The 27852-nt window shown below is 46.8% G+C and overlaps 1 protein-coding gene across 1 annotated transcript in view; it reads right to left on the bottom strand.

The window, feature by feature from the left end:
* Positions 1-719: 719 nt before the first annotated feature.
* The window catches only part of LOC135384323 (CRISP/Allergen/PR-1-like), a 71079-nt gene continuing 43946 nt past the window's right edge, over positions 720-27852 (bottom strand). The window contains exons 4-10 of the mRNA XM_064613529.1: positions 26428-26600; positions 25365-25471; positions 20713-20837; positions 11932-12069; positions 1830-1912; positions 1644-1739; positions 720-809 (exon numbers count right to left, since the gene is read on the bottom strand). Of these exons, the coding sequence (XP_064469599.1) occupies positions 720-809; positions 1644-1739; positions 1830-1912; positions 11932-12069; positions 20713-20837; positions 25365-25471; positions 26428-26600 (812 nt within the window). The remainder of the gene's footprint in view (positions 810-1643; positions 1740-1829; positions 1913-11931; positions 12070-20712; positions 20838-25364; positions 25472-26427; positions 26601-27852) is intronic.

A 27852-nucleotide genomic window follows, 5' to 3' on the forward strand; every position in this document is an offset into this window, starting at 1 on the left:
AAAACGAGGGAAAAATGAATGGAAAAGTTTGGTTCCCCGTGCTCGTGTCATAAAACGAGGGAATTCATAAATCGAAGGTTCATAAATCGAGGGCTGACTGTATCTCCCATAAAAATGCTTTTATCAGGAAATGCGCGGCTAACAACTTACTGCTGTTGTCCGCATTGACGTTTTTAGTGGCAGTGTACTCCCTTTAGCGAGAGAAAGGAGAATGGGTGAACGCTTGCAAATAGCGTCCGCGCTGATGAAGCAGTGTAGTGCTGCTACTGTCTTCCCAAAACCACTTTTTTTTCACACGCACAGTGCTAGCAAGGTACACTCAAAAGAAGCCAAATAAGATAGCATTTTACATAGACGACGGTACTGATCTGAAAATCGCCATGAAACCGTACTGAAGCAGTCTGCCAGCCTTGCTCTGTCCGAATTCACAGCAGTGTACCAGTTAATCCAAAACACAAAGGCAAAGCGTCACGACACAACTGCACTACCAGTAAGTAGGACTGCATGGATTTTTCATACCACCCCCAATCATACAGGCCCCGTTTTGCATATGCTGCTTCTCCACTTCTGATGTTTCCGACTTGTTTAATTTTTACTACTCACGTGTAAAGGGAAATGTTGGGCGCTTGCTTAATCACATAGTATTCGTCTTATAGAGCTACACAACTGGCCTACTCCATTCCGCTTCATTCGATGGGCGGTGGCAGGCCACTCATCTTTCAGATAATACAGCACTTGCTAGCAAAGGACGGCCGCGTCGCTTGCTTGGAAACCCAGCGTTTGACAAGCATCCGTGCGGCGCCTGCTCTCTGAAGAATTCGGGGAAGAGTTCTTGTTCGGGGATTGAAAGGCACTTGGAATCTTATGTTGACTTGTTTATGTCCGAACCGTTTCCTTGCAAACCGGTTACCGCTATTATTTTCTGGTTCTGCTCCGGTTCGGGTTCAAGAGTGTCATGAAATTTCGGTTTGGGCTCGATTCCTGCAAAAACAACAGTTCGGGTACGGTTTTCGGTTCGTGTTCGGTTCCACACCCTGCTAGAGCGTTCATATACATGCGGGCAGCGCAAGTGGCAGCCAATACGCGTCTTTCATGCCCTCTCTGTCCACGCAGCCTTATGACAGAGAGCTTTGTGTCCACGATTGAGTGGGGCGTGACAGAAGCTGTTGCCACTTCGAACCAAATGGAATGCATCCTGCATCTATTTTGCACACTACATACACTGCACGTTTACAGCGGCCATGTTGGAATTCGTCTCGCATAGAGGAGAAGCGCCTCAACACGCATGCGCGGAACGCGGCGATTGGTTCTCCGCTCGTGAATCGGTTCGTGCGCCGAAAAAAACTGCGAACTCCTTTCGTTCTCCTGCGGAAGGTCTCGCACGCGTCTGTTGCCACGGTAACCAACGTTCGCCCGCGTCCGCACGCAATGAAACGCACTAGTGTGAACCGTGCTTATCGCTTGGCAAAGCTTATGGTTGCGATTAGCGAAGAGACGAGTTGGTTCTTTACACGGAGTTAGGAGTCTACGAACGGCATGTGAGGATATTGCGACTTCCCTTTAGATAACGTCATGATTCCTTGTTAGCTCCATGTTTCCTCACTGTACCCCCGTGACACAGCACGGAAAAGGAATGAACGCACCTGTATGGGGCGCGGCAACTTGAGGCTAACACGGTAGGTGATTTGTTGTCCGACTCCTCTCTCCTTCAGCTTCAGCTCCTGGCGAAACGTTTTCACCTGTGGCGACGTGACGACGAACTTGAGGTCACTTTTTGGTTTCTGACCCGCCACGTTCGGGCCCTTCCGGAACTTGAAGGTGCAACATACGTCCGTGTTCTTTTCGTTGATCACATTCGCGAATGTTATCGTTCCTTTCTCGCCAGGTTTCAGAACACTTTCGAAGATAACACCTGTGGCAACCAAAAGTAGGAATGAGAGCACCCCAAGCCGAATGGCCCACCCTCACCTCGCCCTCATGCCTCTCACCTCTCACCTGATTCCTCTCTTCTTCTTTTTCATATTATTTTTCTTTTCCTTCCTTTTTCTTTCTGTTTTGTTTTTGATCTCTCTCTCATCCCTCTCTCGCCTTTTGTTAGTTTATTAGTTTCTTTTTAGTATATTTTATTCAGTTAGTTTTGGCTATTTATTTTCTACTTATATTCTTGCGGAATAGCAAGTCGAGACACCGTTTGGATGACCTTTCCATTGTTCCCCTTTCTTTCTTTTTTCTTCTAATCAATATATCCCCCCGAATGGCAAGCTAAGAAAACAAAAGATTACTGCAATTGCAGCATTGTTGTGCTCTTTTGTACAACGTTCCGGCACAGAATATTTTCCTATACGAGTGCGCACACACAGGAAGAGTAGTTCACCAACTAAATCCAGGACAATTTAACTGATTAGTGAGACGTAATAAAATGCATAATATGACATGAAGTTAACCAACTGTTCATTCAACTTAGTGAAGTGTCTGCAGACAGGCAGATGGAGAGTTTTTTAAAATCATAAGATAGAATGCCGCAAACTTAGGGATGACGAAATAAGACTGCTACGGCATTTGTACTTGCTTTGCAGATTCACACATACGTCTTGAATGTAATAGGAAGTAACTGTTCTGAGGCAGGAACACAAAGAGACGAACACAACAGAAGCCTCAAGGTGCCTAAGAACATGACAGGTTAAAACATGGCGGGAATCGAACCGTGCACCTCCCGATTGCCGATCGGGTGCGCTAGCCACTACGCCACGCTGGCACGGCTTACCGATCACCTACCAAGGGGCTTCATTCAACAAATAGGACACTCGACGACTGCACTATTTTAATATTTGAGTCTTGAATGAGCTGTGGAAATTTGTTGCGCTTGCCGCCATTTTGCGCGCCAGCTTTTTTTGCACTTTCGAGTTCTTTCCATCTTCTCACATCTCAGAGTGGGGTACGAGCACGTTATGTACCGCAAGTGCTGGTGGTGGTGATGATGATATTGGAGGCACCTTGCTGCTGTTGGCATTACAGCTGTGGACATCGTCACGGCTATAACTAGGGATGAGGTGACTATGAAAAAAAATAATGTGAGCCGGGTATGGAGTACGTAGGATCGGTGGTTGTTCCGCACTCGAAGTAGAAAAAATATAATTTTAGACCATAGCAGCACGTTAAAGGGACTATGAAAGGTCTCTTTTCTCGATTTCATCAGAAAAAAAAAATCATTTTTCTGAGTCTAGAACCAAAATTTTACCTTGGTCATGCGAGGAGTATTCTCGGGAGCGAATTTAAACGGAGCGGCGAAGGGAGTGCAGCTGGCGCCGCGCCGTGGCGAGTTGCCGCGCGGAGACACAGCGAGCAACTTGACGAAACCACGGCCGGGTCTGAGACACGTCATCGTGACGTGCGTGGTCCCGCCAGGAGAATGCGCCGTAGGATCCCGCGTATGCGTTCATCGGGAGCGGAACTCTCCATGACGCCAGCTTGTGCGCGATGGTCGCAGTCTATCGCAGTCTCATCCTGTGCTGTTCGTCGACATGCCGAAATGATGTCGGATGGTTGGTTGCCCTAATTCGCAATAATATTCGCGGGGCATCCAATGTCATATGCTTACCAGTGACGAGACGAACAGCTTTTGATGGCACGAAGCAATTGGACCGCCGGAATGGCCAGATCGTGCAGTGCCATCGACTGCTCGTGTTTGTAGCGAACATTTCCATAATTGCTCCTTTCTGCTTTCCATAATTGTGATTACGAAGGGGACGCTGAATCTGTTCAACGTACTGGATAGCGAGCTCGGTGTCGTATGAAACAAGGTGTAGTGCCATTATAATACCTGTCCACACCGGGGAAAGAACAACCACCTAAACGCCGCAAAAGTGTAAGCGCAAAAAACAGCGCATGCGCGGCTCTCGTTCTGGCTGATAACAGCCGTAGCCATTGCTACGTTAATGCTACTATATACCATTTTCCCGTTCCTGGATTGCTTCCGTCAATGAGCTGCTTCTCGGCACCAGAAATGTATGAAAGGAATGAGGAACGATGACGAACAGCTTTAATGCTGAACGACTGCACTGCCACTCAACAAGCGCAAGAATCTTCTTCATCCTCTTCTTCAAAACAGTTGTGCACAACTTATTGGTCTGGCATGGAATGGCACGGACACGGTTGGCTCCAGGGTCATGTTGCATACATCAAACGGACAGTGACACTTTGTACAGAGAGAAGCAGCGGGAATGGGGCTCGAAGCCTAAGATGGTTACCCAAAAAGTGAATGCACGCAGTATGCTGGAACGAAAGACACGGGAACGAAACCGCAGCGCTCCTCACGTGCATTTGTTTTCAGCCAGTAGCAGACGACATTCGAGAGGGCGCCACGTCTCAGGAAAATGGTCCAATGGACCATCTGCGGGGCTTGGACCCTTACGAAAAAGTCAGATCTGATTTTTATCTGACCTGATCACAACTTCCAGATCTGTTTTTGATCAGGAATTGGGACATTTCCAGATCTGGCTTTCTTGTCAGGCCAGATCTGGAAATGTCCCAATTCCTGATCTGTCTGGTATCTGGCCTGATTAATATGCCAGATCTGTTATGTGTCAGGCCAGATCTGGAAATGTCCCAATTCCTGATCTGTCTGGTATCTGGCCTGATTAATATGCCAGATCTGTTATGTGTCAGGCCACATCTGGAAATGTCCCAATTCCTGATCTGTCTGGTATCTGGCCTGATTAATATGCCAGATCTGGAAATGTCCCAATTCCTGATCTGTCTGGTATCTAGCCTGACTAGATCTGCTTGTATATCAGGCCAGATCTGACTGCAAACAGTGTCCCACATTAAATATTGACAAGGATGTAAAGAAGGTGGATATTACACCACAAAGGTAGAAAACAGCATATGTATGTTGTTTTCTACTTTTGCAGTGTGGTACCACTTTTTGAAACCATTGTGCATTTCAGTAGGACACACTGTGTGCGGCCAGATCTGGCCTTATATAGTTATTGCAGTTGTGTGGTAGGTCGCAGTACTTTTCTCTTATACCTCATTATTTAATTTGCAAAGACATACCAGCCAACACATGAACTTGTGCATTAAGGGTCAGAACTTGTGCATTGGAAATAATTGCTTTACCGCAGGATCTAAAGAAATGTGTGAGGGTCCTTGACTGTGTCTGCTTGTCGCCCAACTTTACAGAACTGAATTTGTAGTGAACTCCACTTTTACTGGTTAGCATGTAAAATAAACGTGAACAGTCGTACACTGATATTTGTTGTTGCTGTTTGACGACCGGGACTGAGAGACCTTAACTAGTTCCGCTCCTGTCTCTCCTCTCCATTATTCTTTCTAGATCACTAGTCGTTCGCACCGGACATTAATTGCGACGGTTAATTATCACGAAAGATTCGTCCAACGTGAATTGCATCACACAGGACATGCTCGTAAAGGGCACGATCATTCCGATGAGTTCCGGATCCGGCCTGTCCGGACCTTATATGGTCGTCAATCCGGGTCGGACCTTGTCTGGTCGGATCTGGTTCCAGTTGATCTGGACAGGTGTCCAGATAATACTGATGAATCCGGACTAACACAGACTGGTTTCCGGATCTGCGTCCGGCACCTGTTGGTTAAAACCAGATAAAACCGGATATACCATGCTCGCTTTCAGATCTGACGCGATCTGGCATGAAGCCGGGTTCGTGTCCGGCCGATCTGGAATTTTCGTACGGGGAACCTTACGGCCGCTTACGGCACACAAGAGGCACATTCCCCCAGGGCGTCAGCCGTGACGTTGCCCACCTCTGTGAGGCCTACAACGGCAAGCCCTTTCACCAGCACCACCACCACCGCCAAGAGAGAGAGTAAAAAGAAAAAAGACAAAATAGAAGTTACCGAACCTAGTCACTAAATCAGGTGGTGCATTGTTGATAAAAATAGACTTCGCTAAGCAAGATATTAGAAACCACACTTTAACAGAATATGCATGTGATATATTGAACATATGTATCCATTCTTTTCTCTTCATTCATGTGCTTTCATGTTTCCAGGTAACTTCCTCAGCGGAGCCTGAAACCCCTGAGGTGAGACAGCATGATCACTGCAACCCAGTATTCAGAGCAGACAAATGCTGTGCAGCTTTCTTCCAGGTTCCTCTTTGCAGCATTGTCTTGCCTACCATTCGGCCTCTGTATATTGTTCACAAGTTATTTTTATAGCTTTTTATAGTTCACATGTTACACCGGGGTAACATGCCAGCACAACTCCAGCAAGTGCTCTGCAGTTTACCTCTAAAATAAAGAAACCTACGTTTGATGCACCATGTCAACAGGAGATTTTGTTCCTGCTACAACTCTGTGCTTTGTTTTACATGATCAAAAATAACTTTACCAACCATTACTATATCAGTGGTGTACTGCTGTGTTCAACCCGTTCAGTCTGCTCTGGGCATCCTGTAAAGCCTGTGCACAGCGACTTCAGCCCTTATTTGCTGATAACATTGGTGCCAATACAGTTGTTAGATGAGCTGTGTGGCAGTGTAAAATAGAATATATCCTGTGGTTGCATATGCATAAAAATTATGCATGTGAAGCATATAATGTGTAGATGTAGATGTTTCAATTATTAGCTCTTCTGTATTTTAGTTAGTTAGTTACTGTACTATTTGAGCTAAATGCCGACATTTCAGCTGTTTGAGCCTGGTGCCCACATCCTTGACACGTATACAAGTGGGCCCACATCCTCGGTGGAGCCTGCACAGCTGAGGACTCTCTGTCCAGGTGGCAAATTGGATAGTTCTTTTACGAAGAAGGCCGATTTCCGCCAGAAGACCAAAAAGCAGTTTATTTCAAACAGTACCAATTACTTCTCTTTCTTTCTTGTTATTTTTTAATTGCAAAATATAGGGCATGTTACGTGACTACTGGGGCTTTTGGATGTATTACATAGTATTGGAAACCTGGTTGAAGAATAAATGTGTTAAACAACAAACAGTTATCAGAAATAAATACGATGTGCAGAATACTCTTGCAGAATACGCTGCAGTTGAGTTTCTTAGGCATGTTGTATTTAAAAAAAAGTGGCAAAAGTATGCGCAAAAGTATGCGCAAAGTATTTAAAATGAGATACTAACTAGTCCACGTAAAAGGTATTTAAAGTAGAGTACAAATACTCAAAACTGAAAGTAATTTGAGTAGAGTACTAAATGCTATAAGAAGTATTTAAGGTACTCCTTAAAGTACTTTAGTATTAGCAGTAATTGAAACTCGTATTCCGAACGCGTCTGTACAAATCAAAGGAATAAACTTCATCCGCCATACTTAAGCAGTATTTATTTGCAAGGTCTTTGTATCAAGTAATGTTTGTTGAACTTTTGTGAACTCAAGTAAACTTTAGTGATATTGTTCTGACCCAAAACTTCGTAATCCCTCCTGTATGTCAGCTCGGATCTTTCAACCTCTGGCGCGCGTTTATTGTTTTGGTGACTGGAATTTAAGGAAATAAATGCCGGGATTCTGTTGTACCTATATATTCCTGTGGAATGGGGATTCACCTGACAATATGGATACGAACCGTGTTCTGACGAAGGGGTCGAGCTATTGACAAGCAAGGCCGAGCATTGGACCAGCCTACTGCACAGATGGATAAATGGCGGATGCGCGAATTCACAAAAAAAAAAAAAAAAAGAAAGAAAGAAAAGGAAAAGGGGGTTAAGCTCCAGTGAGTTGAAAATCTGGGCACAGCAGGGAAGTGTGCTGGATACGGCGTGATGAGGAAGGAAAGTATTTTGAGTACCGAGTAGCAAATACTGAAGAAAAAGTATTTGAAATACTTTAAAAATACTTGCCGCAGAAAGTATTGAGCAGAGTACCAGTACCGGAAGAATTATTTAAAATGCTGCATTTTGAGTATGTACTACGTACAAGATACGTAGTATCTTGTAGAAAGATACATAGTGATAAGAGATAAAGATAAGAAGAGATAAAGAACATAGTGACAAAGATACAGAGTAGAAAGATACACGAGATACGTACAAGTCTGCAATAAATCCTTTGACGGAAGGAAATACGGCCAGCCCGTCGCGCACGAAATGCCAGAATCGCTTGAAAGCGCGAAGCTGCTTTGAATAATAATAGTAATGACAATGAAGAACACGAGTTCAAACAAAGTAAACAAAACGCTAGACCACCCAGTCTTTTACATCGATAATTCGTACAAACAAATCGAGCAACAAAGGGGGACAGGTTCCCCTTCACAGTCGCACTTCACAACGCACTTGCTCTGTTGTCAGACTGCCAACACGTAAATATAATTGCAACACCAGGCAACCACCAGACACTTTCCATTGGTGTCGGCGATACAACCAATACAACGTTGCGGTGAATCGCTAGGGGCCCACGTATTTCGTCAGCAAAAACCTCACAGCCACGAAGATGGGTGCTGGTGTTCCTTGTTGTGAACGGCCGCCGATCAGAAGACGATTACATGCGACGAAAAAGTACAGCTCACATGTCATACCTGCCAGCGCAAGTGTAGCAAACGATTCACACACAAAAAGCTGTTCATTATAGCGCGTTAATCGAACGCCTGCAACGAAGAGAAACGTAATGCTTCAGCCCTCAGACGCGACCAGATACCTTATAGGTGCGACTAGCAGGCGCCACCGCGCTCACAGCTGGCTATGGGCTATGGCGAGCATTGCTTGGCATTGCGCAACACTAGTGAAGTAACGGGGGCCAGCAGCACAGCGCGCATAGTTGCTCGATCCACAGGAGGACGCGCGTGGGAGAGGAGGAATGCGAAAGAGAAACTTGAAGCGCGCTTTTCTCACAGAGTTGAGCGATTTCGCAAGGAAAAATTTCCGGCGTATTAGTTTCTCGGTGGGAGAAACCGTTACCAGCAAAAAAAAAAAAAAAATATATATATATATATATATATATATATACATATATATATATATAAGGGGTGCGGGAAATCTCATATTCCCATTAAGTCCGCTCATCACAGCCATGCTTTCGTTGGTCATAGTCACAACGACATGCCGGCATCGGTCGCATCGACAGCGATCGGTAGAGACCAGCTTTCTGTATTTCAAATCGTCTGTGGCGACAGCCTGAAGCGGGCGACTTTGCATTCCATATGCCAACATAGCCAGGGAGAGGAGGCATCGAGCAGTCCTTCAGAAGCATAGGGGGCGTTAACAGGGCTAGCCCATAGGGTGGACTCTCTCGAGACTACCATAAAGGGAAGAAAAGTAGCAGAAGCTCTTTGGCTGCAAGTTGAACATGTGTTTATAAGTCCCAAACGTCGCGACACCAGCACTGGACAGCTGTTTCGGCCTTATTGGGTCATCATCAGCAATGCGTAGGTGGGCGACGTCTGAGCGAGTGGCGTCAGAAGGTCACGTGGAACGTGATATATGCCAGCCAGTGAAGTATATTTCACTGGCTTTGCGCTGGGCTTTCAGAGGCGAGTCTCTCACCCTGACAGGAGGACATCACTCAGCTTGAGGTTCTGTTGTGTTTGTCCTTTCTATGTGCTCCAGCCTCAGAACATCAATTGTCTCAAGGACATCACGTTCCATGTGGCCTTCCGGCTCCACTCGCTCAGACGTCGCCCACCTACGCATTGCTGATGATGGCCCAATAAGGCCGAAACAGCTGTCCAGTGCTGGTGTGGCGACGTTTGGGACTTATAAACATCTAGACTACCATAGCTGTGCCACCGTTCTGAGCTGTTCCTCCAAACCACGCGTGGGTCAAACGCAGTGTAACGTCTCTTCGATGCTATCACTCTACTTTCTGTGCACAGCGTAGCACCATCACTGCTGTACATTGTGTTCTAATTTTCATCACCTTGCATGCTTTGTATTTATAATATTTCTCATTTCACACGGACGTGTTTCTCGGCCCTTTCCGAGTCTTTTCCTCAACCACCAAAACATTGCCGCGAAAAAAAGAAGAAGACGGAAGAAAGACAAATAACACACACTGAAATGTCCGTAAATACGGCCGTCAGCATTTCTAGAATCACTCTGTAATCACCGCAGTCATCAGCTTCCTGCACGATCTGCTGACACCAAACAATGCGTCGAATGTCCATCCACCTCATCACCGTTAGCAGGCCAGTGTTCATGCCACATTCGAATTAGTCATTTTAGTCTGATGTATGATACGATTTCTGGGAAAGCATAGCTCTTGTGGCGGTACAACGATGACGAACCGCTGGAGTACCACGCATAGCGGGACACGGCCCCCCCCCCCCCCTCCAGTTCCTCCCTACGACAATCTGAGCAGTCCAGCGCGCTCTGTCCCATAAAGGATTGGATCCCATAAAGGAGGAGGAACCTTGCCACATGACAACAACTGCAGACGGGCGTACATTGCAAATACGGTACTTTGCCAGTGGAGCAGGCAATGCGAAATATCAAGCAAACGAGAACCTCTAGGAATGATTTCTATTCATTTTGGTTTTGTAAACGATGACTGTACGCAGCGATTATGAAACATACAGTACTAAGAGTTCGGCATCTTTCACCTTGAGGGCATACAAGGGTAGTTAAAGGTTGACCGATACTTTTGGTTCTTAAATACAAAGGAAAATTTGGGGAGCTTCAAACTACATCAGCTTTTCAAAGTATTCAGCGTGCGCATCTAGACACCACTGTCATCGCTGTGACAACCCTTTGATGCCTTTGGCGCAGAAAGTAGTGGGCTTCTGCCGTATCTTTCAGGAGGGTTTCATTTGTATGAACATCTTTTCTCCAAGGTGTTCTTTAAGGGGCCCAAACAAATCGGCAGTAAGGGGCATGGGCTAAATCTGGGCTGTAAGGGGCATGGGTCAAAACCTCCCAGCGCATTTCAGCCAGAGCTGCTACCGTCAAATTCGCCGTGTGTGGCCGGGCATTGTCGTGAAGAAGAATGACCCTTCCGGACAACATCCCAGGCCTTTTTTTTTCCGAATTGCGTTTCGCACGGCACCCTTTATCAACATGGAGTAGTACTGCGCATTAATCGTGACCTCTTGCTCCGAGAAGTCCACAGGGATGACACTCCGCATATCTCAGAAGACAGTTCCTATGGACTTCCAAGCAGACGGCTGCATCTTGCTTTTCTCTGGCGGCGGGGGGCCTTATGTCGCCATTCCATGCTGCTTCTTTTTGTCTCTGGGGTGAAATGATGCATCTAGGTCTCATCACATGCGATGATTGATTGCAAAAACTAGTCCCCTTTCGGATTGAAACCGTTCAGTTGCTGCTCAGAGACTGCCATGCACGCTCCCTTCTGGGCACAAGTGCGGCGTCGGAGAACCCATCTTGCACGGACATTGCAGAACCGTAAGTGCTCGTGAATGATTATCTCCACACTGCCAACACTAATATTAGTCTGGGCTACAATGTCCCGAACTGTTACTCGTTGGTTCTCGAGGATGGCTTGCTCAACGCCTGCGATGTTCACTGGCATGACTGTAGTCGAACGAGCGTGCCCATGTGGTTCATTCGTCACCACATTCCGTCCTTCACCAAACTGTCTGCACCATTCGTACACTCTTTCCTTTGACATCGTTTGTTTCTTATACTGTGCCTGTAATCTTTGCAAAATCTCGGCTGATTTGACGTTCTCCTTCACAAGGAACTTCATTATGCATCGCTGTTCCACAGCTACAGGCACACTGCTCTCCGCCATGGTAGCTACCGCTGCGGCACGTGCTGCTGACCCGAAAAGGATGCATTTGGTCATCCGAAAGTTTTATTCTTGCTCAAAAGTCTCAGTCAACCTTGACGGACCCTTGCAATACTGTTGCCCGTTACAGACGTCACAATTGCTTACAAGGCTCACGGAGCTTAGTTGAGAGTATTGATGTACGGATACCGTAAATGGGTCGCAAATGCGTTCCCATGTTCGTTTGACATTTTGGAATCTAAGCCTATTGTTTGGCTTCGATACATACTTGAAAAGTAGCGTTTCACGAGGAAGCGGCCTGGCGGGTTCCGTCTGAATGCGCATATTTTGGTGGTGCCACGGAAGCAAGCCCACAACAGATTCTTTTCATCTACCGTTGGTGCAGGGCCGTTCGGCGTTGTAGATTCTGTAAAGGACCATTCAATAGTAGGACAATTGAACACAGAACACGAAAGGGTGCGAAAAATGCATTCCGCTTGCTAAGCGGCACGAAGCCCGTACAGGAGACCCTACAACGGCTACGGCTACAGGAGACCTCACACGTCACGTTGTGTGATTGTGAGGGCGATGTGAAGACCCCGTTTTCAAGTAACTGCGTTTTTACATTGATATAGTGCGTACGTAGAAGTCAATCACAGCCAATTATGGGGAAATACCCACTTACAACACTAAGTAGACGGAATATAGATATTCATGGTTAACTCTTGCGAGGACCTTTTCTGTGTCGAACTGCAGCATGGAAACATACCGGCGAAAGAAAAAAGGGAGAGTTCACTAGTTGGAATGTTCTTTTGTTCCTCGAATTTTTCGCCTTTAGTTTCCCTTTCATCCATTTAGTAACCCGTTCAACCCCATGCGCTCGCTAAGCGGTAGCTCTGGTTCATGCATCCAAACCAATCCACAAAGAACAGAACTGTACAACAACGTGTGTAATGCCACATGGGCGTGGCAGTTATGGCTCGTGTTCTCTCACGTGTTTCCTACGCAGTCACACTTCCGGTTGATAGATAGATTATGTTTATTTTTCCTTTTGCTTCGATCAAGGGAGGACACCGCAAAAAAAAAAAAAAAATGTTTATAACAACTACTAACAACTTTTGCAACAACTTTAACAACATGTGTATTCCCGAGTGATCTGCCTTCGGATGTAAAGGTCTGTAGTTCGCCTGCTTGATGATAGTACACATATGGCGGCCTGTTACTTGGGGAATGGGGAAGGAGTCGCCTCACGTCCCTCTAGCTGATTTTTAGTTGTTTTCGGAGGCTATAAAATAGATAAATCATCATCACAAAAACCCCTTGTGACTCATTTGCCATTTGTGAGCTGGCATATTTTAGCGAATCTCAAATTCGTCGAAGCATTTCCATCCCACGTTTCTTCGTTTGCCATGCCCAGCAATTCGGGACAAAACGTAAAGCAGGCTTCACCTGATACTGCCCCATAGAAGCCATGTATTAGGAATAGAAAAGCGCGTGCAGCACGTTCCGTTCTTACCGCTTTGCATTCGTTCTCTAGTGGGACGTTGTCTGTGCCATAGCGAAACATATGGTGCAAGTTTCGTTAACGAATATTGGGGTCTTCGAGGTTCCATTTTGGTTCCAAATTTCTGACCTTTAAAGTAGGCTTCACCAGATGCACTGAAGCGCTGGTTGAAGCCCTCTACCTGGTGAGTTAGCGCAAATACTCCATGTACTTTGCAAGAAACGCGTGAGCAATTGAACGTTCTGTACGGCATCTCAAACACGCTACAAGACAGATAAGTTCGCATAATTTGTTGCGCATGCAAACAAGCAAAAAACTCTCTTGCTGTCACGAGACTCTTGCTTCGATGCACGGAGCTTGTGAGGAGGTCTGAGGCCAGTGGCGCGCAGACAAGGAGTATCGTGGTATGAGCGGTGGTAAACAAGAACAGATGCCAACATTAGAGCACTAAGTTGATTCCTTTCGCCTGGTAAAGCATGCATCATCTACCTACAGCGACGGGATGCGCGTATTGAAAATCAAAGAGCGCGTGTAGTGCGTTGTTTTTCTTATAGTGATGCTTCTAAATGCATATTTGCGGGTGAATATTGTCAGGTTCCTTTGGGGTCTCTCCTGCGTCGACTCCTCCTCAATGTGGCTTTCACCCCACAATTCCAGTGCATGATCAGATGCTGGAACACAAGCCTCTGCTCAACCTGTGGTGTCGTTGTGAACTCTGAGCACATTCTTATGGAACGTGCACTCTACTGCCCGCAAAGGCGGATTCTGTGTGATGAGCTTGCCCCTATCAGCAAGACATCACTTAATTTAGCTGCACTCATTGTCCCCGTGAAGATCCTGTGCTCCATCGTCGGGTTCTTCACCTGTTCATGGACTTCCTGTCGTCCACTGGATTGCTCCAGTCGCTCTAATTCTTTCTCGTATTTTCATTCATCCTCCTCATATAATGTTTCACGTGCAATGTGGTAGGGTACCGCACCGCCGCGGTGAAACACCCCATCTCATTGTCATCATTTATTGTCGTTGTTGTTGTCCCTTGAGGTTCCAAACTTTCCAGTTCGGCTTGTTGAGGGAGCTTCACTTGGGAGCCCCAATCTGGGTGGTTCCTCTGCACAATTCCGCATGAACTTCGCGTGCTCCAAATACCGCTAATAATCTTAATGCGCAAATAATGCAATATATTCAAACGGTAATGGTAACATCCCAGTTACGAACATCGGATTCGAAAGTCTCGAAAGTACAGAATCTGCCATCTTTCTTCTTTATGATTCGTCCTTGAAACAGCTGATTTATGCAGCGATATCTGCGTATAGATGATTTTTTGTTCGCGCTACTTGACTACGCGTGTTGCGGATCGTTTCTTCTCACTTTGATTGGTAACATATAGGGTAAGGTGGGGCAAGATGAGACACGGGCCAAGACGCGACATTCTTTACTCGACGCCGCCTGTCTCAGAGACGCGTTGCTGCATGCTCTTGAAACTTTACTCATGTGCGGCTCTACATGTCCGGTTTATTGCACGTGAGAATTGTACGTACTGGTGTATGCGTTTAGGAGAAAAATATCGGTTACTTCTGACTGGAATGTAAAGACCCGACAAAAAGGCGCGATTTTCTGTAGTCCGTTTGTTGCAATCAGTGCGGCAGCGTTTCGCAGCCTTTTCTGTCAATGGAAGTTCACATCCCGTTTTTTTTTATTCATTCTTCTAGATATATACAAAATATGGGCACTCTTGGTTATTCACTGTTGCACAGAAAAAATAATGCGTCCGATGACATGCACGGGGCAAGACGCGACAATTTAATGTAATTTTAATTGAATGCAATTTCAATTTCATGTGATTTAAAAACTGATAAGTCAACGAATTAGGTGGCTTTATGCCTGTTCCTCAGGGATTTCTTTTGTGCATATTGTGTAGCATTTTCCAGCAAATTTTCCTGTTTCCTAGGATATTTCCAGCAAAGCAGAAGCGCACACAAAAGCGAGTCACCAGCGACACGTCAGACGGGCCGTGCCCTATTTGTAAAGGACGGTGGAGCAAAATAGCACCGGGTTGGGTGCGGTTTTATTGGACATTATATGTGGTTATGGTGGGCTCAGGGGGTTGTGTAGGGGTCTTCAGGCTTCACTTTGTCTGCATGAATTGCAAAAACTAATTTGTGTAGTTCATTACCACGGCGTGTCTCATCTTGCCCCACGCGATGCCTCGTCTTGCCCCTGGGTTGGGGCAAGATGAGACAATCTGCGTTTTTAAATTTCTTGTTCTGTAATTATATTAGACCGGCTACATTCGTTCTCCATTTACAGGTCAGAAGTTGTAGAACCCGAAGAATGTGTCTATGGCTAGTTTTCTTGAAAAACACGAAAAATAAAAATTTCACGTTAAATTGCAAACTTCTGTCTCATTTTGCCCCATTACCCAATATATATTTCTGTGCTAGCTACCGGTGCATAGTGGTTAGAATTACTCATTTCCACGCAGAGACTGGGAGGTGACGCGGGTTCGAGTCCTGGCACCGGCTGTGTTGTCTGAGGTTCTCTCTGGCTTTTCGGGCAGACTTTCCAGACGAATGTCTGCACAGTTCTCGCTGAAATCTGCCGAAGACGCATACTAACCCCCTGTCCTTCCTGCTGTCCTCTCTGCATCTCTCCACGTCTGTACGCCGCTCATAGCTACATTTGCTTCGCGGCGCTAACACTGAACGTCAAAATGAGCAATTGTTTGTGTCCTTTGTCGTCCAGTGTTTATCATCGCGTCTCTCTTTGTACAAGGTGGGAATTCTCCTGCTACCCGCAAAAGAAAAGAAAGAAGCAGAGCATTTCGTACATAGAATGTGCGCAATAGACTACCCGCTGTTTGCGAACAGTCTACGTCACACTGCCAAATGTCGCGACCGTCGTTGGCAAAATAAAGCGACGTGGGTTGGCAGCTGCCGACCACATGAGTTGTTTCCGATAATGGATCCCATTGCAAGAAGGAGATACCAAGGAAAACTTCATGTGCGAGGCAGAACTACCCTAACCTCACCTCACCAAAACGCGAAAACCACGACGTTAAACGACGGCGACAACCACAAGATCCACTCTTTCCCAGTTTCATGATATCTTGGTATGACGTGCCGCTGCGGGGGGTCTGTTGGTACAGCTTGGGATAAACGTTTACGGAACACGGCGCTGACGTATTTCTTCATCGGAGCGGCGCTCTGCTAACTATCAGGAAGAGATCGAATAAGAAACGGGTGACCAGCTATTCTCTGAGTATGTGTGTGCGTCCGCTCTGGTTTGTTGCTGGGCTGTCGCTCCAATGGAGAAATGCAACACCACGGTGTGCCGTGAACTGGTGTCCTAAGCTGCACATCAAGCGGAAAACCAACTAACTGTCCAGTAGCGGAGCAAAATTCGTAAAAATGAACGTCAATTCCCTTTGCTGAGTATCACACTGCAGCGCACAGTTCCAGCAATTTTCGTTTAAACATTTCCGCACATAAAGGTAACATCATGACGCTTTTTCAGCATCCTGCTGTATGCGATGAAGAAGCTCCACGAGTGTATGCAACCTGTTGTGATCGAACCACGTTATCTTTACTTCACCAGTAAAATATCAATCAGAAAACATACAACGCCCTGGTAGAATTATCGCTTATCGCTACTTCAGAGACACCTAAGAGGGAAGCAACGATGCCTCTGACGCCCCCAAATCGCACAATATCGTTTTTCTTATTTCGTTTTTTTTTTTCTTATCTTCAGGTTGATGGAACCACATATCCGTAGGTTCAATGACGTACGCTGAACTGCGCGCGGAGCTCGACGCAAATCAGGCGAGATGTCATAGTGACACCTCGAAGGACATAAGGAAGCTCAGGCAAATATTACGATGTGTGTTGAGCAACAGCCCTTGAGCCGCCGCTGCATTTCTTGTTGAAACTTTTTGTACTTTTCTGTCTTAGTGGCCTTCTGCATACTGAAATTTCGGTGTTTTCCTACCTAATCAAACCAAACTGCAAACTGAGGAGTCTCAATAATGCGGTGCTGACTGCTTCAGATCATTCGCACGTAAAAAAAGAAATAAAAGCGAAAAGCCATGATCGTACTCTACATCACGCTCCGGCAGGTAAATTGCTGTTCGTGTTATGTGGAAGACATATTTCTTCAGCTGTTTGTAATCGAATTAGCCAACTTCTCCGGGTGTCAAAAACAGCACTATATGCTCTTTTTTCCTTTTGCTGACTTTACTTTTCGTTATCATTCATTCAAGCGTCAATGTAAAAAGTACCTTATTTACCGGAGTCCCCAACAGCTAGTTTTAGTGCAAAGGAATAGCGTGGTGGTTATGCGCACTGCGCGAAGCTCTCTTTTGCTGGAACATATCGCTGTAGAAGATACGCAGCTAGAGACAAGGGACGACAGATTTCACGCAAGAACTGCTTACTAACCGAATTTAATGCAACAGAAAACGAGTAAAACCCAAAGAGAAGTGACAAGAAAAGTTGTCTTCTTAGTCATTACCTTCCTGTTCGGTGGTCAATTGACTTATCGCCACAAGAGATTAGCTACCTGTACGACAGGCGCTGTTAGACCACCGAAGAGGAAGATAGTGACTAACAAGCCAGTTTCTCCTATCACTTCCGCTTGTGTTTTCCTTGTTTTCTGTTGCATGAAATTATGTCAGTTGTTAGTAAGCATGCAGTTGTTGCGGGTTTGTCGTCCCTTGGCTCTGGCTGCGTATCTTCTGTAGCTCGCTTTATGTTTTACGCGTGCACAGAACCAACAACGCTATCAGTTACATACGCAAAGGCGATAGCGTACGATGCACTAAAACTATCTGATAGTGAGCTTTACTGCATCGTACGGTATCTCCTTTGCGCACCTAAAGGATAGCGTTGTTGGTTCTGCGCATGAGGAAAACAGAGCTTCGCGCATTAGAGAGCTGCGCAGGACCACCACACTATCCCTTACGTATGCAAAGGCGATAGCGTACGATGCACTAAAACGCGTGTTATCGTGTGTTTTAGTACACCGGAAGAATTCTCGCTAAACCTCGCTAATAGCGAGTTTTAGTACATCGGAAGAACTCTACGAAAACGATACGATAAATAAATTCTCATATCCAAGCTTAGCAGTGTGATGCCAACCGCTTCAAAGAAACAGGGCGATTGGCTTATCATGCAATATGCTCGGAAGTTCCAGCCGCTCTTTGTACAGAGCTTAAAATAAACCTTTACATGGTATGATCACGATGCTGATAAACAGACCGCAGGCGTTGTACAGCAGGTGCTCACATAGCTTCCATTGCTTGACACCCGTGTGCTTTAACTGTGGTTCGATCAACCTGAAGATAAAAAGAGAAGATATTATGCGCTTTGGGTGTCTCAGAGGCAGCGTTGCTTCCTCTCTGAAGCACCGATAAGCGATAAATGTACGAGGGCGTTGTATGTTTTCTCATTGATATTTTACTGGTGAACCAAAGGTGACACGGTTCTATCGCAACACGTTGTATACGCTCTTGGAGTTTCTTGATCACACATAGCAGGGTGCTGTAAAAGCCCGTGATGTCACCTCTATGTAGATAAATGTTTCGACGAATTGCTAGAACTGTTTGGAATTGCTTGAACTGTGCGCTGCACTACGATGACCTCATACTCAACAAAGTGAATTGTGCTTCACTTTTACGGATTCTGATCCGGTGCTGGACAGCTGGTCTTCCGCTTGTGCCAATTCTGCTTCCGCATACTATGTCTGAAAAGCTTTGCTTCTTCCGTTTCTTTTCTTTTTCGTGCAGCAGCAGAATGTCTGGCTTGTACAAAATTAGACGGGAGAATGTACAATGGATGACAAATGACATAAATAGAGGAAAAACGATCCGAAACGCGCGTAGCCAAGTAGCGCAAACATGAAGACATACATACGCAAATATGGCTCCTTGAAGGACTAATCATAGAGAACATAAAAGGAGGCCAGGATGAGTGTGTACGTTCGGGACTTTGAAAACAGATATTCGTTGCGGGGGGGGGGGGGGATTTATTGGCAGAAAAAAAAAAGAAAAAGAAAGGGGATGTTACCATCGCCCTCTGAATATCACCATCTTCTCACCTGATTTTCATTGTTCTTTTCACAGCCTATTCAGGACTTCGGGTTGTAGGAGCATTGGATCTGTTCCTTATTTCGAATCCATGCAAGCGGAATGTTGAGCACGCGAAGTATATGCGGAAGTATGCAGAGAAAATCCCCCCCCCCCCCACACACACATTGGGGCTCCCAAGTGAAGCTCCCTCAACAAACCGAGCGGAACAGTTTGGAACCTCAAAGGACAACACCAACAATAGATGATGACGATGAGATGGGGTGTTTCACCGCGGTGGTTTAGTACCCTAACCCATTGCACGTGGAACATTATATGAAGCTGATGAAGGAAGGATGAAAATACGAGAAAGAATGAGAGCGTCCATTCAATGGAAGACGGGAAGTCCATGACCAGGTGAAGAACCCGAGATAGATGGAGCACAGGATCTTCATGGGGACAATGAATACAGCTAAATTGAGTGGTCTCTTGTTGATAGGGGCTACCTCATCACACAGTATGTTATTTGCGGGCAGTAGAGTGCACATTCCATAAGAATGTGCTGAGAGTTCACAACGACACCGCACGTGAAGCAGAGGCTTGTGTGCCAGCACTTGATCATGCACTTGAATTGTGGGGTGAAAGCCACATTGAGAAAGAGTCGACGCAGGAGAGACCCCAAAAGAACCTGACCATATTCACCCACAAATATGCATTTACAAGCATCACCATAACAAAAACAACACTACACGCGCTCTTTGATTTTCAATACGCGCATCCCGCGGCGGTAGGTAGATGATGCCTGCTTATTACCATGCGAAAGGAATCAACTTGTTGTTGTTGGCTGGTTAAATAACAAGGGTAGGTTGAATTCGCGCAAGCGAATTCTGCTACCCCACAACAAAAGAAACGGTGCGAGCGCACCGCAAAAGTTGCTCTAATATCAGCCTCTGTGCTTGTTTACCACCGCTCATACCACGATATTCTTTGCCTGCGCGCGCCACTGGCCTAAGACCTCCTCACAAGCTCCGTGCATCGAAGCAAGAGTCTCGTGACAGCAAGAGATTTTTTTTGCTTGTTTGCATGCGCAACAAATTATGCGAACTTATCTGTCTTGTAGCGTGTTTGAGATGCCGTACAGAACGTTCAATTGCTCACGCGTTTCTTGCAAAGTACATGGAGTATTTGCGCTAACTCACCAGGTAGAGGGCTTCAACCAGCGCTTCAGTGCATCTGGTGAAGCCTACTTTACAGGTCAGAAATTTGGAACCAAAATGGAACCTCGAAGACCCCAATATTCGTTAACGAAACTTGCACCATATGTTTCGCTATGACACAGAGAACGTCCCACTAGAGAACGAATGCAAAGCGCTAACAAAGGAACGTGCTACACGCGCTTTTCTATTCCTAATACATGGCTTCTATGGGAGCAGTATCAGGTGAAGCCTGCTTTACGTTTGGTCCCGAATTGCTGGGCATGCCTAAATCTTTTGGGGAAGCTTACTTACTGCACAATCCGTCAAAGTTGGAAACAATTCCGTATTTCTTGCACTGTTCATTGCAACAGGTTCCACCTGGGCACTGGGAGCAAGGCTTTCCTGTACTGTACATCATCATTCCGAGTACGTTACCGCTGTGTGAATAGACAAGGCAATCGTAAAACACCTTTAATGCGATCCATATGCTTTCTGTCCAGCAACATGCGTGGTAATATAGCCTTCCGAACATAGTATGTGATGGAAGTACAAAAGAACAAAGCGCCTCAAAGATTGCGATAAAGTGCAATCGTAAATTAGGAAACCAATTAGGAAACGCAGGAATATTACTGCCGTCATCTCAAAAAGCGTGCGAAACTTATTCACCGCGAGACCAACATCGCAACGGCCCTGAACGTGCACCCTTAAAAATGAGGGGGGGGGGGGGGTGTCGAGGTAGCTTGCCGTTGTTGGCCGCACTCAAGTGGGCATCGTCACGACTATAGCCAAAAAAAAGGAAAAGAAGGTGGGAGAAAGGAGAGTTGAGGACTTCAAAGTGATGTAGAAGCAGGATGACCGGTACTGATGGGACGGAAGCACACTGTAGGTGAGAGGTGCACTAGAGTGGTCTCTCCGCAGGGCCCGTTGCTTGGAGAAAGCGCACGAGGCCGCGAGTTTTTGAAAGTCGTTCCGCACTAGAACCTTCGGGGAAGAGGACGTCCGTCAGTATACCAGGCCTGGCGTGGGGAAGATGGGCTTCCCGCATGGCATGGCATGCACGGCATTCTGTCAGGATATGCGCAATTGTCTCCGGATGATTACAGTGTCCGCAACTGGAGTCCTCCCTGGAGCCGATCTTGCACAGTTGCGAGTTCGTGAACGCAGATCCTGTGCGTAATCGATGGAGCATTGTCTGCATACCACGGGGAAGATCTTTCGTGGGAAGAGAGGGTCGGTGATTCTGCATGATGTCCTGTATGCCAGGGTGACGCACCTCGACTAGCTGTTTGACGACCATGAGCCTGTCAGTGTCGGCCGGGACTGCTAAGGATGGGCTGCAGCTGTTGTGTGCCGAGGAAGCTAGCTGGTCCGCTCGTTCGTTGCCTCTGATGCCGACATGAGATGGGATCCATTGGAGCGTAACCTCACCTCCGGTTAACCTATGCTGGGCACACGATCTCCTTATACATCGGGCCAGAATGTTACCACACATTGGGTTTATCACGTTGTTGAGGGCACTTCTGGAGTCCGTAAGCAAGACGGCCTTAGGTATTCCGGTGACTTGAACCGCAGCAGCTGCGTGCAGCAAGGCCAGGAGTTCGGCCGTCGTAGATGAGATTGGGTAGCGAACTGATTTCCCTTGCCAGGCCTTGTTTATTGACGGGATGTAGTACGCACTGGTAGCACTTTGGGAACGGTGGTCAATGGAGCCATCCGTGAACACCAGAGTATGTGTGTGATAAACGTCGCTGATCAGGTTCTCAGCCGCCATCCTGGCCACTAGGGGGCTGGACTCGCTCTTCTTCCGTAGACCCGGGATGTGAAGCGTTGTTGCGGGCACGAACTCCCGCCACGGCGGCGTAGGTGGACTAGCTGGGAGCCGAGGAAGAGCGCCCCTGTTGGCTAGAGAGCTGGTGGCACTAGCCAGGCGTCCTAGGGATGTGTGTGTCCTCTGTTCGAGGTCGGTGAAGAGGGAATGCTTGCTGATGGATGTTGATGCATCATCCAGAAACTGGAGTCCTTTGAGCTCAGAGTGGACACTAACAGGCTTTTCCTTAGCTTCCAGGTACGTTTGGGTGACGCTAGAGAACGTTGGGAGACCAAGCGCAGTTCTTATGCCAGCGCGATGAAGGCGCTCAAGGGCCTGCCATTGTGTAGGCGCGAGGTCTACGTATGGCGCCACGTAGAGAATGCGTGACAAGATCAGGGCTTTGTGAAGGGTGAGCAACGACCGCGCATTGCAGCCCCATGATTTACCGCTGATTCTGCGTAGCAGGTTGAGCGTTTTCTTCCCCTTGCAGATAGTCTCGTTTACTTGCTTAGACCAGCGTAATGTGCTATCGATGGTGACGCCAAGATATTTACATGACGCGCATCTTGGGATGGGAGTGTTGTTAATGCTGAGGCTGGGGAAGTCTTTACCCACGTACTTTCGATGGGGAATGCAGACCATGCATTTTGACTTCTCTGGTGATGCTTCCAGCCCTCTCGCAAGCAGCGCTGCATTGAGCCCGTTCAAGGCAATATCAGCTGTGTCACGAACTTTCTCCTTGTCCGTTCCCACAATGCGGAGGCAGATGTCGTCCGCGTAGATGGTGAGATGAAGGGCGTACGGTGTAGGGCGAATTCCTCGGTGAATCCCTGCCATGATTAGGTTGAATAGTATAGGTGATAGAACACTGCCTTGTGGGACTCCTCGCTCAAACTTCTTCACAGAGCTGATACACCCGCGGACGGAGACGTCAAACGTTCTGTTGGACAGAAAGTCACATAGGTATCCTAGAAGGCAGCCAGTGACTCGAGCTGCTTCGAGCGCAGCGAAACATGCCGAGTGCGTTACCGAGTCGTATGCCTTCTTCACGTCAATGAAGAAAGCGAGAGCAAACTCATTGGACTCTCTCGCTTGCTTCAGGCTAGTAGCCACTTCAGCGATTGCGTCAGACGCGCTCCAGCCCTTCCGGAATGCCGTAATGTGATCTGGGAAGCAATCGCCTCGCTCCAAGACCCAAGCCAGCCTTTTGTGAATTATACGCTCCAATAATTTGCCAACGCACGAGGTTAGGGCAATGGGACGGTAGGAGGACAGTTGGCTCGGTGGCCTCCCCGGCTTTAGGACGGGTATTACTCGAGCATGTTCCCTTAAAAATGAACTTCATCGCATAGCACGCTCCTAGCCAACCATTATTTCGAATGATATCGACATCTCTCCTGATGTGATGAAAACGGGAGGCATACGCTTTTTTTGTGACACTTATGCTGTGTAGGCAAGCGCGTGAGTAGTACGGCCTCCCACGAATTCTCCAAAGAGCCCGCAAAGTGTCATAGTTTGGGATTCCCCAAGAGTAGGTGACGTCGCCGCAAGCTCTGGCGCCTGTCCTCTGGCAACCACGCGTGCTCCGCTCACCGCTGCACGTTGAAAGTTTACCAGTAGATGTGGTGAGCTGACGAAAAACAACCTTGACGGAACAATGTTGCCAGACGTGTGGTAGATTGCGCCACACTATGGCATCATATTTATCAAAACTAGAAATTGATTCTATACGGTGAAAGATGAAAGTCACTGAAAAGGTTAGCCAGGTGTAGGACTCGAACCCACATCTTCTGGATTGCCGGTCGAGGGCTCTACCAATCGAGCTAAGCTAACACGCCTTCTCAGCGACTTCCAAGGGTGCGTCATCTGAAGGGACAAACCAGCCACTCTCTCTCACTCATCCTCCTTTCACTCTTACATTTTTGCTCACTCGTACACACATTCATACGGCGGGATCGATGCAGGCGGCAACGGTTGAACATGACAGAACTGGTGTTCTGAAGCTGGGTTCGAGGTAGTCTGGGTTCGAGTCCTACAGCTGGCTAACCTTTTCAGTGACTTTCATCTTTCATCGTTAATTTCTTAGGCAATTTGAGGCTTTGTGTGTATTTGTCCCTTCTATGTTGTTCCAGCCTCAGAACACCAGTTCTTCCATGTTCAACAGTTGCCGCCTGCGTCGATCCCGTCGTATGAATGTGTGTATGAGTGAGCAAAAATGTAAGAGTGAAAGGAGGATGAGTGAGAGAGAGAGAGAGTGGCTGGTTTGTCCCTTCAGATGACGCACCCTTGGAAGTCGCTGAGAAGGCGTGTTAGCTTAGCTTAATTGGTAGAGCCCTGGACCGGCAATCCAGAAGATGTGGATACGAGTCCTACAGCTGGCTAACCTTTTCAGTGACTTTCATCTTTCATCGTTAATTTCTTAGGCAATTTGAGGCTTTGTATGTATTTGTCCCTTCTATGTTGTTCCGGCCTCAGAACATCAGTTCTTTCATGTTCATGTTTGATTCTGTACGATGCTTCCGTGTCACATAATGAAATATTTTGGGATAATACTGTGTGAGAACGTAGACTGCAATGTCATAAATTTGGAAGGGCTGCGAAGACAGGAGGTTTAGTCCCTAGCGGGCACTTTCAGTGAACGCAATCGACAAACTCGCATGCATTTGCGCCATCCCGCCACCCTAAGCGCGATGGAGTAGTCGGCCTAATGCATAGAGTTGGACCGACACCATCACATTTTTCTTCTTCAAACCAACGCCATCCCGCGAAATGTCTGATTTCAGTATGTGGCCACGCACAGGTGCCAAAGCCGACTGTACGCGTGCAGGAGTGGCAGGACATTGGCATCAAGTATCTGTTCTCCGAGGCCAGGCATGGGTCTGATTTCACAGGCCGTTGTATAGCCCCACGAATGTTATTCTTACTCACACAGTGAGTGTCAGAGATGTGTGCCGGAATACGAAATGAAATACTGAAATGGTGATTTCATGACTGCCATTATTCTCGAAGAAATTTGGTTAAAACTGACTACGCTTGACCGATGGCTTGATTAACAAGGGCCTGGTGTTTTTCTGTGTAATTACGATATTACGTGTGTTTCCAATGTACTGCACCAGTCTCGATCGCTTCTCTTGGAAAAAATGCGTGAACGTACCTCGGTCCATAGTTGCAGGTCTGCAGGTACGTAGTATGGCCTGTCTTCCCGAGAGTTGAAAACGAAGCGAATCCGCAACCCACTTTCCAAGTTGTGGCCCACACCATCTGGACACCGTGTTGCATGCGCAAAACATAAAACATGAAAGTAAAAAAGGAATGCTTGCATATTGATGATGAGCAGACGACGGGGTTACATGCACTAAAAATTCGTGAAATATGCATGCAATTATGCTGGAAAATAATTAAAACCTCTGTAAAATATGCGGCATTAACTTTGAAACACGTTTCTTTCCGCGTGACTACGACATTTCCACAGGCTATACGACTGCTCGTCGACACAAATAACGGCTAGCAGATAGGAGGCTATAACCAGCATACGCATGCCTTCCTGAGGTCGCAGTCGGTCCTCTTATTCAAGGCGGTGCACAGTCTCCAGCATCGCCCTATACGGTCACAACATCCACAAAAATACGTCACTCGGTATTGAAGCCGGCCGAGGACCTACATTAATACTGTCTCCCTCTGCCATCGCTGTCCTCTTTCCGCATACTGCCCATTGCAATGCGAACAGACAATGTTTTTGTGGAATTTTCCGCACACCTTTTGTATTTGCAACATGAATCCAAACATGAACTAACCTGCAAAATATGTAATTTAATACACTTTAAAACTGATTCTGTGGCATTTACACGTCCCTAGAACCGCGGTGATATCCTCTGCTGGGAATCGGGCACATCCAGGAAAAAATGCAAAAAAATGATGATGGGTGATGTTTATGCACTACATAATATGTCATCTAACAGAAAGTGTGATTTCCGCAGTCAAAGAGAAAGCACGCTGCTCTTACAGAGCACTCGTTCAAAAAAGAAAGAAAAGTGAAAAAGAACACAGTCCATCAGCTTACAAACTTTTGCATATTAACTGAGCTCAGTCATCGGTGCAAAGCATTCTTGCACGTGATAGTTTGATGTTGGCAAACTAATGTCCTCCTTAGAAATATTTTATCCTCTAATGTAATTTATCTTCACTTGCATAGTGCGCTAGGGAAAAGTATGCACAACCTGTGTGAAATGGCCAGTTGGAGATGCAGTGTCCTCAAACTTTTTCCTCAAGCTGGCAGGAAAATGTTTCGCTTCGTCGAACCAGTTCTTGATGCACCACTGCCAGTAGTTTGTCGCACCGATGCCGTTGGTATCCATCTGGCAGATATTTTGACCGACACTTGGAAATTTGTCTGCAAGGAAGCCAGCGCTTTTTGGAGCATTACTAAACCGAGGCACGTTCATTGAAGACCGTTTAGTACCTGCAGCCTCTTGGTGTACACTTGCCAACGTCTTATTATTCCTCGAAAAGCGCAAATTCTATGTGTTCTTGTCAAATGCTATACACAGGGCGTTTCTTTATCCTTTAGATAATTTTTATAAAATAATCTGTGAGAGTAGCATAGATTTTATTTTTGGAGTTGAGTTATGCGGGCAGGAAGACATTCTCTCGAAAAAAACATGTAAGAGCAAGATGACTATTCACCCAAAATGCATTTATTCACTATTGGTGATATTAAATATATGAATCTGAGGCAAAAGCCCGATAGCAGAAGGGGAGAAATCCTCCTTGAAAGTAATATTTTAAAGATCCCAAAACGGGCGCGCGCCGTGAGATATCCATCGTGAAGTTCGCTATGCGAATGAGCCGAAACCAAAGCAGCGCGCCTCAGGAGCGCATCACCTTCGGCGACGGAGGCTTATCGGCGCTGGGAGGTGGTTCACCTGGCCAGCGGGGGGAGGGGGAGGTGTTATTTGGCTCGCCGTAGTTGTCCACACAGAAGTGGGCATCGTCACGACAGTAGCCAAAAAACATTAAAAAAGAGACTGCTGGAGGATGGAGGGGTGGAGATGCGTATAGGGCGCATGAGTCCGCCTGGAAGTGCAAAGGGTAGGGGGGTCTTTAGGGAAGACCAGCCTGTTGCAGAGAGAGAACAAGGTTTCTTACTTTAGCGCAACGTCCGGTATAAGAACCACCGGGGTAGAGGATGCCCGCTAGCGTGCCAGGGTTGGAGTGAGGGAGGCGGGCTTTGCACGCAGAATGGTATGCTCGGCATTCTCGCAGGATGTGCTTGATTGTTTCAGGTCATTGACGGTGGCCACAGCCGGCGTCACCCCTAGAACCGATCTTGAATAGTTAAGAGTTGGTGAACACAGATACAGTGCGTAGCCCATGGAGAATGATCTGTATGCCTTGAGGTAGGTCATTCATGGGAAGAGGGTGGGGGAACGATAGTGCATGATATCAATCCCAAGGTGGCGCACTTGAGCAAGCAACTGAACGGCCATTTGCCTGTCATGTCGACCGGGGTTGGTAAACAAGGGCTAACAAGGGCTGCAGCCCAGGTGTGCTGAAAATGCTAGCTGATCCGCCCTTTCGTTGCCGCTGATACCGACGTATGACAGAATCCATTGGAACGCGATATCTCCTCATTGTTCATTGCG

This window comes from Ornithodoros turicata, chromosome 2 (genome assembly GCF_037126465.1).
Source record: "Ornithodoros turicata isolate Travis chromosome 2, ASM3712646v1, whole genome shotgun sequence".
In the NCBI taxonomy this organism is placed as follows: domain Eukaryota; kingdom Metazoa; phylum Arthropoda; class Arachnida; order Ixodida; family Argasidae; genus Ornithodoros; species Ornithodoros turicata.